Source organism: Acipenser ruthenus, chromosome 24 (genome assembly GCF_902713425.1).
Source record: "Acipenser ruthenus chromosome 24, fAciRut3.2 maternal haplotype, whole genome shotgun sequence".
NCBI lineage: Eukaryota > Metazoa > Chordata > Actinopteri > Acipenseriformes > Acipenseridae > Acipenser > Acipenser ruthenus.
In genome coordinates this window covers 4,541,841-4,556,110 of record NC_081212.1, presented here as the reverse complement: position 1 = coordinate 4,556,110, position 14,270 = coordinate 4,541,841, and the positions used below count along the sequence as shown (strand labels likewise).

At 38.5% G+C, this 14,270-nt stretch overlaps 1 protein-coding gene across 13 annotated transcripts in view; it reads left to right on the top strand.

The window, feature by feature from the left end:
• The window catches only part of LOC117429727 (autism susceptibility gene 2 protein-like), a 287,630-nt gene that overhangs the window by 113,126 nt on the left and 160,234 nt on the right, over nucleotides 1-14,270 (top strand). For all 13 annotated transcript variants that reach the window (XM_034903122.2, XM_058998109.1, XM_034903118.2 and 10 more), the window contains one exon: nucleotides 973-1,008. In XM_034903122.2, the coding sequence (XP_034759013.2) occupies nucleotides 973-1,008 (36 nt within the window). The remainder of the gene's footprint in view (nucleotides 1-972; nucleotides 1,009-14,270) is intronic.

The following is a 14,270-nucleotide window of genomic DNA, read 5'->3' as shown; positions in this document are numbered from 1 at the left end:
CATAGCCACCTTAACACAGACTTAATTAAAAAAACAAAAATATCTGAGCAATTGCAACATCATAAAAAAAAGGTATTGAAAAGAGCAGTTGGTTTCTCTCTGTACGATGTGTGTCACATACCAGGTTACAGAAGACTCTCGTGGACTCCGTCCAGTCATGGGAAGGAATATTTACATAATGCTATAACTCTTTAACAAGGACCAGCATTGTGTGTGTGAGTGGAGACGTCTTCTAGCCAAGTGCCGGCTCGCTTAGCAGTCTGACAGGATAAACAGAACTGCAGACTGCTAGGATGTGGGGTAATGAGCAAGCCAGGTCAATCGGTACACATTCACAGACTGCTAATGATGTTTGCAAAATGTCCTTTGACATTTTACCAGAGGAGCAGATATCTCTCATTTGTATCGTTCCTTGCACGTCTAGAAGCCAGGAAGGGCACACTTTACCTACTCACTCTTATTTTCTTTTTTTTTTCTTGACTGCTAATTAAGTTTTACAAACTATTTCATTTTCTCAGCCTCCCTTGTTCTAGTTTTGCCTAATGAGGAATAAATCGGCAGGCAGTTGTACCTTTTTGGCTTGTTTGAAGTCAGTTTTTCACTCTCCATCATATGTAGCTCTGTGACCACAAAGCTGGGGTAACAGGAGACCTGGACCCTGAATGTCAGCTTGTCAGGATAGCTGGGATGAATCATTTCTGTTTAGTCTCTGCGGCAGGGTGAAATGCCATCATTACCCAGCTGCCTGTCAAATAAATTGGCAATTATAGGCTGGGAATTCAGTAAATAGCACGTTATCTTTGCAAACTGATGAGAGACGCGTGCACAGCTCAAGTGTTTGGCAAAGGGAGAGGCCCACCGATGCGCCAATAGAGTGATGAAAAGCATTAGAGGGCTGATAATGAACTCACCGAGATGAAAAAATAATAAATACGATCACTAATTTTCTATCTCCCTTGTGTTTTCTTGCAGAGCTCCGCTCCTTCCGGGTTGGGTACAGGCTACTTTGTAAGTATGCTAAACATGTAACTGCCAATTAGTCTTACAACTAGGGATATCTATCAGGGATAGCAGACAAGTCTTTTATTAAGGGTTATACAGGGAAATGGATCTCCCAGAATAAAATGCGTACCAATAATCTGTTGGAATGGTGTTGCACACACACTAATGGTTGAAGAACGAATGTTCATAAGACATATATGATGTATTGAAAACTGTATTCTATTAATAATGCATGGCTTTCCAATTCCAGCTGGATATTTCTGTTATATTAACATTCACCTAGGGGGTATATAACAGGTAATACTTCATTTGCTGTTGCATTGCTTTACATTTGTACTTTATACTGTAGTTATGATCGGAATGCACAATTCCACAACAGGGTTTTGTCCCAGGTTAATTACACAGTTTTGAATCTGAATAAATTGAGGCTGGTTGAATCTAAAACTGGGACTGGAATGGCACACAGTAAACGAAGCTGGCCAAAGTCAAAAGCCTAACAGCTGTACATAATACGACAGTATCTTGTTTCAAAAGCATACCAACGCCACACCACAGTATTTGTGTCAGGAGAACTGATATCATGTTCACTTTCCAAATGACTCTGGAAGAAAAGTTTGCATGAAATCACTGCACTCTGAACTTTAGGATGGTTACCACCCTTTCTTATCCCACTTGGGTTTGGCATCAGTTGACTTGTATGTCATTAAGTAAACTCTATGGGTTTTAAATTTCTGGCTCATTATATGTGTGACATTCATTCTTCATGGTGTAATGCTAGTTATAATCTGGAATAGCATATAAATACTGTCTGTGGCTTTATTTTCAAATGTGCTTACTTAAAACACCATTATTTTATTACCTTACATGTACAAAATAAATGCCAGATGTTTTTGGTGGTATTTTTGTAATAAAACACAAGTCTCTAATCTAACCACTAAACATACTCTTTAAATAGAAATCAAAAAGCCATTATATGCTGGTAAAGACAGTGAGTCATACAGTAAGATGACACTAATATAGAATATATCTAAACTCACGACTAAAGAAGTCTCAGTGAGTTGTCAGTTTTATGGTAAGCTAGATTCATCTACTTTGAGCAAAAATGCATTTTAATGGTAAAAAAAAGTAAGATTTAGTTACAGAAACATTTTTAAAAGGTTATAATTATTATGTACCTCAGACATCAAAATTTTAATTCCCTGTGTACCCCACAAGTGGCCAATTTGCTGTAAATTCTGAAGGTAATTGGTTAGGATATATATATATATATATATATACAGACGTGCTCAAATTTGTTGGTACCCTTACAGCTCATTGAAATAATGCTTCATTCCTCCTGAAAAGTGATGAAATTAAAAGCTATTTTATCATGTATACTTGCATGCCTTTGGTATGTCATAGAATAAAGCAAAGAAGCTGTGAAAAGAGATGAATTATTGCTTATTCTACAAAGATATTCTAAAATGGCCTGGACACATTTGTTGGTACCCCTTTTGAATAGATAATAAATAATTGGATTATAGTGATATTTCAAACTAATTAGTTTCTTTAATTAGTATCACACATGTCTCCAATCTTGTAATCAGTCATTCAGCCTATTTAAATGGAGAAAAGTAGTCACTGTGCTGTTTGGTATCATTGTGTGCACCACACTGAACATGGACCAGAGAAAGCAAAGGAGAGAGTTGTCTGAGGAGATCAGAAAGAAAATAATAGACAAGCTTGGTAAAGGTAAAGGCTACAAGACCATCTCCAAGCAGCTTGATGTTCCTGTGACAACAGTTGCAAATATTATTAAGAAGTTTAAGGTCCATGGAACTGTAGCCAACCTCCCTGGGCGCGGCCGCAAGAAGAAAATCGACCCCAGATTGAACAGAAGGAAAGTGCGAATGGTAGAAAAAGAACTAAGGATAACTGCCAAAGAGATACAAGCTGAACTCCAAGGTGAAGGTACGTCAGTTTCTGATCGCACCATCCGTCGCTTTTTGAGCGAAAGTAGGCTCCATGGAAGAAGACCCAGGAGGACTCCACTTTTGAAAGAAAAACATAAAAAAGCCAGACTGGAATTTGCTAAAATGCATATTGACAAGCCACAATCCTTCTGGGAGAATGTCCTTTGGACAGATGAGTCAAAAATTGAGCTTTTTGGCAAGTCACATCAGCTCTGTGTTCACAGACGAAAAAATGAAGCTTTCAAAGAAAAGAACACCATACCTACAGTGAAACATGGAGGAGGCTCGGTTATGTTTTGGGGCTGCTTTGCTGTGCCTGGCACAGGGTGCCTTGAATCTGTGCAGGGCACAATGAAATCTCAAGACTATCAAGGCATTCTGGAGCGAAACGTACTGCCCAGTGTCAGAAAGCTCTGTCTCAGTCGCAGGTCATGGGTCCTCCAACAGGATAATGACCCAAAACACACAGCTAAAAGCACCCAAGAATGGATAAGAACAAAACATTGGACTATTCTGAAGTGGCCTTCTATGAGTCCTGATCTGAATCCTATCGAACATCTATGGAAAGAGCTGAAACTTGCAGTCTGGAGAAGGCACCCATCAAACCTGAGACAGCTGGAGCAGTTTGCTCAGGAAGAGTGGGCCAAACTACCTGTTAACAGGTGCAGAAGTCTCATTGAGAGCTACAGAAAACATTTGATTGCAGTGATTGCCTCTAAAGGTTGTGCAACAAAATATTAGGTTAGCGGTCCCATCATTTTTGTCCATGCCATTTTCATTTGTTTTATTATTTACAATATTATGTTGAATAAAAAATCAAAAGCAAAGTCTGATTTCTATTAAATATGGAATAAACAATGGTGGATGCCAATTACTTTTGTCAGTTTCAAGTTGTTTCAGAGAAAATTGTGCATTCTTCGTTTTTTGTGGAGGGGTACCAACAAATTTGAGCACGTCTGTATATATATATATATATATATACTGTATATATTTGCATATATATATATATTTTGCATATATATATATATTTGCAGTTTCAAGTTGCCCTTGTTAGCATGTAGTGTAGAATATGAAATGAAGAACATTACACCTATTAGCTAATTATCACTATTCCTTTTCTGAGGGTGGGGGGAGGCTAGCCTCCCTTGTTATATCAGTTAGTGTCTGAGTTGCTGTAAGATTGAATGCAAAAACAACACTTTCTGAACCAAAATGTGAGTGGTATTGACTGTGCAGCTATTTAACGATACCAGCCATTATCACAAATGCTTTCCTTTGACCTTTTAGATCTAGCATTAGATCTGCCTGTAAGATAATTTGCTAACCTTTAGAGGCATTTTGTTCCAAGCAATTTTCCAGATGTAATCAACTGTAGGCTCATTACTGATACTGCAGGGGCCCATTGGGATAAAACTGGTCTAAAAGGCTGTGAGTGACTGACCCGACCATAAATCTCAAGCTTTAAGGCAATAGGGCCTCTGTATGAAATACAGTGAACTGCTGGTTAAGGTTTCAGTATAATCAGACCATGCCTTGTGTTATTCAGTTCTAATTGCAGATGATTAGCTTGGAGTGTGGTGTTAGCAGTAACATTGATAAAAGCAGAGTTGGAATCTTCAGTAGTATGTGTCATTCAGAGTCTGGTTGTGCATTGCAGTAAAGAGGCCGCATTGTGACGTCTGGTTGTCCAGACTCTACCATTTCCTGTTATCACAGGATAACCGAATTTGAAATCCCAATAAAGGTGGTTGGCAGGTGGTTGGCAGGGTCTTGACAGCTTCATATCATTTGTAAAATGACGATGTACTTATTATTACTTGTATTCTTGTGTAAGTGTTCTATTTGAATAGATGCAAGCTTAAGGGTAAACATGAACTATACATAGCACTGAGGAGCACTTAATGTTTTTTTTACCACATCTGTGTGATCTGAAGATGATGACCTGTGAAAAGGTTAAATTGTGTTATAGAAAGTTGAGTGCCTATTATATTGCATCTTCTTTGTCATGTTTGGCAAAATGAGAGACAAACCGATGAAATGAGTTCATCTAACTGCTGCTCTCTACCCTCGTAGTTATAATTGTGTGCACAGAGCTGGCTGCCGCGGTAGCATCTAGGATATTTACCTCCTACTGCTTTTCAATTCAAACCTTTGATGAGCATATTCCCACTACTTCTATAAAGTGGATGTCCGACCGTCTTCCCTGACTAAAGTGAGGGCTTTAAAACAGATCCTGACAATTTGTGACACAGCAGTCTATCTGAATCACTGTTTTCCGTTGTCGTCTTGTCATCGCCTGACAAGTAAGTGTCCATCAGAGAAACATCTTCAGCACCGTGGAACATCTTTAAAGGCACCAGAGAAAGCTTTAACCAAAAGGTTTATTATGCTTTTTGATGGAACTAATCATGGTAAATGTAATCTCATTACAAATAACGTAATACAGTGATCCTTGGAGATGTGCAAGCTTAGTTCTGAATTTTAATGGATGGTTGCATACTGCTGGAAATAAATTCTGCTTTAAGATTTGATTGTGTTCAGAGAATCAAAAATGGCCTGCAATTTGACATTTGTTTAGAGCTGGATAAAATGGGGATTTTTTTCCCCCAGTGCATCATACAATCCTTTCTTCAGACCAGATAGATATGAAGGCCAGTTGCATTGAAACCAGTGATGCAAACTAGTATATGGTTTTCATGGATGTCCCATAGTATGAAAGGGGATTTTACAAACTAAAAGTACTGTCATTAGCTTTATGATTATGATTATTTGATAACCACTGAGCTCAAGCTTATCAATTAATGATCTACACAGATCAGCAATGATCATTGCAAATTGCTGTTAAAGAATACAACTGTAGTTGCATGCAGGGAAGCATATGGCCTGCTAATGCTGCAGTTTCTTTACTGGGGATGCTGCACTGGGTTGGATGTTGGGCGGAAGTTAATATCTTTCTGTAGGGTTTGTGGAGCCTGGTGAATCTTAAAAAGCGAGGTCAGCTTTTGATTGGACGCCCGGAGGCAGCAAGTGTGGAGGTTGCCATAGCAATCGGAGAACGTGTGGGAACAAGTTATTTCAAGGCAGAAAGATTATTTTGTCGCCGCGTGTGGGGAGTGTTAGCCAGTGGAAAGCTACTCCCTCCCAGCATGCCCTCCTAGCAGGAGCATGTCCTTCAATCACAATGCCTTGGCAGGGATGCACTTACCCCCTGGCTGTGCGCTGGAGAAAATGCAATCCATATCCCCAGGAAAACACCAGGATTCCCTGCGACCTGTGTGTGGGTATTATCTTCTTTTCTTTTGCCAACAAACAATCATAATCTCCTCTGCTGCTAACAGCGGACAAATATAACCTCTTTTTTTTTATTACATACTGTTAACCGGAATGTACAGCATTTTTCTTTATAAAACATACATATTGTAATAGTTTATTGTATACATTGTTTCAAAGTTAGTAAAGTTTAAAAGGACAGTTCTATTTAAGGTTGAAATATGAGATTGTTAAAGGACTGAAGAAAATGCACAGCGCAGCTTTTGAAATGTTCACATAGTCAGAGTTTCAAGGACAGTGATATTTTAGACAAGAAAGCTCAATATTACTGTAAGTCCTCAAAAATGAATTGTTGGTACATGCCATTTAAATACACATACCCCAAATGGTGTATATTCTGCCTCAACGCTTAAAGAAAACAAAAAAAGGCTTACAAGCTGGGTCTAATATGGCAACACTAAATAGCACCAAAAGAGGGGTTTTGGAAAGCCCTCAACTGCCACCCCTGATTGTAGCAGGTTTGTATTCTGTTGTGTTTTCTTTAACATCTAACTGATAATCCAGCAGAGTGCTATAGGAACGCTAGCACACTAGTGTGTTGACCTTTTGCTTCAGCGGGCTGTGCGGTTTGATCCTGTGTTGACAGTCAGGGTTCAGTCGGTTGGATTGTGCCTGGCAGGAGAGCTGCACTTCCTTAGTGACGGGGTTAGTCACTGCTCCCGAAGCGTTAACCGAAGAAATAATGCAGTGTTGCACTTCTGTACAGCCGTTGGCTGTTAATCGGGGGCAGGCTCTATTGATATTTCAGAAAGGGATATGCAAGTTTGATTTTTGTTTCACTAACACTATATATAGCAGTGCTTCCTCCCATATCTAAATTTGAGAGACATGATTCACAATGGGCTGTTGTTGGAGGGATGCGATTAGGATCTCAGTGCAATTATACTGTTTCAATTTAATGCCTCAAAAGTGACATCTCGCAGAAGGACAAAGATAAAGACAGGCATCTCTTGTGCTAAAGAATGTCCAAGGCAAGTTCCATAACAATTGGATAAGCGGTTGTCTTAATTCTAAAGTGTGGCATTTTTCTGAGAATAATACATCTCTTTAGTGTCAAGAGAAAAGCAACAGGAAGGAACGTTTACATCATTGTTCTGAGTAGATTCTGGATATTTTTCCTCTGGAAATGTTTTCTTTACTTTTGCTTCAAAATAGGGCACATGCAACAGTAGCTGTACATATTTCAATATTAAATTGTAAGGCCCATTACCCAGCCTCTACACAATGCATACAAATAGAAATATTTTATAATATGTATTGTGTATATACAAATAATTCATTAATTCTCTTGCCCACATACCTGCAAGTGGTTCTTCATTTTAGCATAACATCAAAGAAATGAGCTCAAGTTTGTGAATGTATGTGATGACAATGCGTGGTGTGGAACAGCCAGCAGACTTCACACAACACTGAAAAAACACTTTTCTCTTCATCTGTGCATTACGTAAAGAGAATAACCAGTTGATGGAGAAGTTGATTCGATATTCCGATTTGAAATTCATAGAAGGGATACACTTCTAGAATTCTGGGGGGATTGTTAAGGAAAGGTTATATGCTTACTATAATTCTATGAACAATTATTTGACACTGCAATATCCACAAATAAGACCCTAAAACAAACATGATGTTGTTTTATTAAAGGGCTGCGTATGATTTGTGGTTATTGTGAGTTATTATGTTAGGTAGGGGGTGTTGCATCACTTACATTTCATCGCTCACTGCAATTCTTCTAAACCACAAGGCAACATCCAAAAAACATGGCTTGGAATTAGAGTTTCGGAAGGTTATTATATAGACATTATTTCCCTCAGGCCATGGGCTTTAGTCAAATTCGGAAGGAGAATGAAATTGCCAGCAGTGAAAAGCAGACAGAAAGGTATGAGTTCATGAGCAGAGAAATAACATTTTCATTTGTTCTGTCCCCATGGGAAAAATTCAGCATGCCGGTAAATGGAGACAGTTATAAGAAATGAATTTTTGTCAGTGGGGATGTGATTTTAAGGCTCACTTATCCATTGGCAATTCAAACCCCAGGAATCCGAGAAATTGGCACAGAATGTAGTCTTTATGGCATACAAGTATTTTTGAAGCAGTATTTCTTAGGGGCTGTGTCAATTTTGCTTACCTTACTTAGTTTAAGAATTTCTTTGTTGCTCTAATTAGTTTGTGTTATTAAATCCTCCAAGAAGGTAAAGGGTAAGGATGAGAATCTTCTTTTTAGCGTATTCTGTATTTGGACACAAGTTTCTATTTTTTTTTCTTTCTAAAAACAATGTGTTTTTTGGTTATTTTGGGATATTCTGTAAAGCTTCAGTGTTTCTTCTTTCTCACAGTGTGAATTGCAGCTCACACTGTTTTGCAAAGTGTGCTGAATCACACGGTGCATGGGGAAATAATGAACCCATAAAGCAATATTGCCTCACAATGTTTAAGCTCTTTAAAATAAAAGTAATTTGTTTCTTACATTTTATGCAATTGCAATGCATTTACATGATGTGTTATTTTATATTGCCTTGTCCCTTATGTGTTAATATTCCGTAGGCTCTTTTTTTATTAAGTTGTAAAAGGTCACCTTTCATCCTATTTCAACAGTCTTCTAATTAAGACCATTGTCTTCAATTTAATATCATATGACAGAGAGCATAAGTGTCCAAGTTGGAATTCTCTCCCCCTTGTTTTTGAAACAGCTAAATGAACTGGCATCTCAGACCATTGAATTGAACGGAAAAACAAGGGCTGGACGCAAACCATGCGGTTCAAAGACAAGTTTTCTTATCATTCAACTAAAGAGCAAGCTCTGTAGTCGAGAGTTAAGAATGTGATGCTGATGTCAGTATTATTAACTCATCAGCTGCTAGGAGGAGATTCATTTCATACCCCCCCCCCCCCCCCGCTTAATCAAAGCTCGTTCTCAAGTGTCAACAACAAGATTTCAACGTCGCCCTCCTAACCATGACTACTCACCGTCCCCCATGATTTAGAGCGACTTTAGAGAATCACGTGTCTCACAAGCCGTCATGCGTACTACAGCTATGATGCAAAGAACATGGATATTTAATGACTTGGTTCAGCCACAGGGATCAGGATGCTTCCCGTAGGGCGCCGCTGTAATGAATTGGCATCTCCGCTCATTGAATTCAATGGAAAGGCAAGGGCTGGGTATGAACTGCCAACCTGTTTCGAAGACAAATGCTTTACCATTGAACTGAAGAGCAAACTGTGCAGTAGAGAGGCAAGTACAGATCGTATGCTGATGTCTGATTTATTAACTCAGCAGCTGCTAGAAGGAGATCCATTGCAAACCCTGCCAATCTTTGAAATGCAGCCGGTTTTCAGAATGAACTTTAATAATTTGCTGTTATATTAAATGTCCTGTTAACTCTGGGTTATGAATGGTTTTGCAGGATACTTTAGGAATAATGTAATCCGCTTGCATGAACAGTGCTTACATTATTTCCAAAATAAACGAGCAGCCATCAACGCAATGCATCATTTCAATTTTTAACCACTTCCAGTCCCTGTTTGTTGTCAGTGTTGTTCCTTTGGAGTGTAATTATCTTGGGAAATTGCCGCTTCCCAGGCACTGATTCACGATAAATGATATTATTACATTTAGCTTTATTATTGTCTAAGCTGTAATGCAGTGCTCATGAAGCAAAGAGAATGTAGCGGAGTAATGCGTAGCAATTGATTAGTGCGAGTCAGTTTATCAGATTGTGCTTGTCCCCTTATTTAGAGCAACTAGAATGAACATTTCTCCTGCTCTTAGTTTCCACAATGGAATCTGTTTAGACCTTTTCATTAAAAACATGCAATGTTTTTGTAATGGAACACTTGACAATGGTGACAATGCGATATTAATCATGATACATCTAAATGGTGACAATGCAATATTAATCACGATACATCTCATGGTAATAAATCAATAACATGAGGGACTATTTTGATAAACGGCAGATCCTACATTTTGTGAGATGTCAGACTCTTCTAGTTCTTTTGTCTATTTAACAAGTGGATGCAAGCTGTGAATTAGTAGTAATGTAATATTCACAATTGTGTACTGTATAATGTGATGATAAATGCACAGAAATGCCAAATCCGACAGTAAAACTAATGTCTGATTCAATTGATTGTAGCCCTTCATAAGGTGTTATTAGACTGATACAGCTGGTCACTGTTTTATTTTGTAAGCCATCTCTCTAATTGCATTACATTAGCACTGTACTGTAGCCCAGCCATCAGACTGCTCTCAGTGTAAAGCGTGCTATGTGAAAAGTAATGTACTGTAACTTGTTATGTATGCAGAGTGGGAGTAATAATAAGTGGTCCAAGGACATTAAATCAATTAAATGTTCTTGCAGTTCAGCGAATTATATCCCAAAGCTGTTTTATCTCAGTCTTATCCGTTGGCATGTAGAGTTCTCTCCTACTTGTGTCCCTAGTTTGATGATTGTTGGTATTACCCCAGAAATTGAATAAGTATATACCATAAGAGGATTCATGTTTCCTAAGAAACCCACAGCCCTTTTATTCTTTCTTAATGAAAAGCACTGAGTTTTTTGTAGACTTCCCTTGATTTGGGGAGACAAATCCTATCTTTAGGTTTACTGCATGTAAATATAAGAGGAACAGCAGTGTGGAGTAGTGGTCAGGGCTCTGGACTCTTGACCGGAGTGTCGTGGGTTCAGTCCCAGGTGGGGGACACTGCTGCTGTACCCTTGAGCAAGGTACTTTAACTAGATTGCTCCAGTAAAAACCCAACTGTATAAATGGGTAATTGTATGTAACAATAATGTGATATCTTGTAACAATTGTAAGTCGCCCTGGATAAGGGCATCTGCCAAGAATTTAATAATAATAATAATAATAATAATAATAATAATAATAATAATAATAATAATAATAATAATAATAATAATAATAAAGGAACAAAGAGATTAGTCTTGTGTAGTCTATACATTATTTGACAGCAGCCTTGTATCAAGTGGGTACAGTGTGCTGAACCAAATATCTTCCATAATATATGTCAAACAGCTGTTTTTTTTCATTGCCGTTTAGTAGTGATGTGGGGACTGGGGGTACTTAAGCTCATGACCTACTGTATTTGCCAAAATCAATACCAGAGAAAATTCTGTTTTCACATTACTCCTACCTTATAGAAATCAATTTAGGGTATTCATCAAACACATTCTCTGCACTCTTCTAGCTCGTTGTTGGGCGGCATGATTAAAATGGTTTTGTAATCAGTGTCAGTGTTAATGATTTAACGATGTGGAGTTGTATGGAACTGATGCCAGTTGAGATCATTTAAAGATATGTTAGTTTAATTTTATAGGTTTTAAAAAGCAAGCAAGTAGGCAAATAAAAAATAAAAAATACTTTTACTTTTAAAATTGCATTATCGTCCACCTTGATTTTTGGAGGGGACATTTAAAGACGCTTCAGGTGTTGAGAAGTAACACATTTTGCTTCATAAAGTCAAATTAAACCTGCTGAATAATGTTATTCAAAAGTAATTATTTACTGTATTTATGTTCTCTCATTTGAATTTGCTCTTACTACTGATTTTATTGTATTTTATAACGGCTCTTATCTGTAATGTGATTCTTTTGTAATGTGACACTTTGTAACAACTGTAAATCGCCCTGGAGACTTGCGTCTGCTAAGAAATAAATGATAACAGTAATAAAAAAGGAAACAGATCAGCTTGAACAAGCAGCCGCAGAGAAGTTTCCAGTCTTGTGACCATGGCTTTCACTGCGAACAAAAGTCATGGCAGTGAGAAAAGGGAATTGCTGTCAACTTTATACCCCTTCCGTTGTACAATGCCATCAACATAGGAAAAAAAAAGATTTTTATAGATTTTTTTTTTGTAACACAGCAGAAGCCAGTTGCTGCACAGTTACCTAACCTACAGTACATAACCCAATTAAAGGTTGCTATGATCTCCAGTGTGCTTTATATACCCACGTTGGGGAGGAGAAAACACCCAGCAAGGGCCTTCCACAGTCCTCATAATACCGCAGTGTAACTGATGGGCAGTGCAGTTTGGCACGGACGGCCCTGTCAGGGATCTGCAGAGCTTAACCTCTTGCTGGCTTCTGCGTTGAGGATCAGGAAGGTCAGGAAGAGTGGAATTAGCCAGGCTAAGGAGAACATCTCATTCAAAGCCTCATCCAATTACGGTCTTATTTCCTACTGACTAAGATCAATGTATTAAAGCATTCAGACATGCTCTAAGCCTCGGGGAAAATTGTTGTTGTTGCAAAACCTGCCGGGGCTGCATGCTGCCCCTAATGACTTCATGTAAACTATAGTGTATACACCAGGAATATTGTAAAACAAAATTGTTTCACAGATTTTTGGATCGGACACAGACAGTACAGTGGCTAAAAGTGTATTTGATTAATTAATAGTGACTAAAATGGTTCTGCAGTGACCTCAGACACGGTTTTATAGTGCATGTAATATGTGTTCCACTCCTAAGCACTGCACAGCAGCCTGAGAAACCCACAGGAGACTCCTCTTTCTTCAAGAGTTTAATGTGGTTTAAGCAGTTTACGCAAGTCACAGCGTAATCACGTACTCACTGCACCGTGCTACGCGACCTGTCTTGCTCTGAAAAGCGATCTTTGAAAATACTGTATCACAATTAAACGAAGTGACGTCCCAATTAAACAACATAAATAGCAATGGGAAGAGCCGTCTCCCAGAGTTGTATCCCATTTAAGCTGAAATCCCAATTTATCAGTATCCCGATTAGGCGGCGCCGACTGTAATGTAATATATACACGAGGCTTCAAGTGCGGTGTAAGGGCGATTTTTATTGAGGCGTAGAGACTTTGAGGTATGGGAAGTGCACCACTCCATAGATGAAGGGGTTAACAATTTAATGCAGGATTATAGATTCAGCAAATTAAAGCCACTGGAGTTTGTGATTTTATTCCTGCGTTTGTACATTGACATACAGTACTACTGCTGCATGAAGAGAGAGAAATTGAATGCAGCCACATTTCTAATCACTATCCTTCTAAAGAGTTAATGAGTAAGCAGGCAGTTGCAGGTTTAAGAAGTGCTGGCAGTAGGGGGTGGTGAAGCCGCAGCAGTGGGATTTCGACTGGCTCTGCTGTGGGGTGAGCACAGTCCCTTCAGTGCTGACTAGATTAGGTTTTTGGGGGCAGAGCGGCAGTCTGTTTGGAAAAATATCACAGCCCATTAGTTAGGAGCAATGAAATGGAGACAACTTCAGGGACTCCATTAAGCACGCTGTGTTTAGGCAGACAGCCCCTCTCGGCATGGTGTGCTAGGGATTGTGCACAGAGAAATAATTGGACTGGGGAAATCAACTGGGTTTCAGTGGCACTGATGGGGGTTTCAGACAGAAAATGAGAACAGTCCTTTTTTTGTTAGAATATTGGCTGTTTGAAATACAAGAATACAAAATATTGTCGTTTTTTTTTTTTGTTAGGTTTACCTTGAAATTAGATTTGATCATGATGGTTTCAAGACTTTCAGAATATATAAAAAAGTAACTTCAGTGGGAAATGAATTAATATTTTAGTGTGATTGTATTGCCTTTATTAATATAAGAATAGGCTATGGATTTCAGAATGTATGTACACTATTAAGGGCTGAATCTCATTAAAAGGTTGAAATTCACTGATGCAAAAAAAGTACTAAAATGTATTTTACTCTTTACCTTAACTAAAATCGCTATAGAACTACGACTTCAAATCACCCAGTTACAGATGCACTTGTGACAGATATACAGTAACCCCAGGGGACGTGAGAACGGCAGGCAGGTGCGTTACTGGGTAATAAAAGTTGAATTTTTACTGATTGGCGAAAGCTTTTTGAATTAAAGTGTATAGTACTCCGTGTTACTGCCTTTAAGACATGCATTTGTAATTCTGAAAGCAAAATCAGGGACACATCTGAGTAAGACTTCCCTCAATTATCAAATTAAGTGGATGGCTTTCCAGTAGA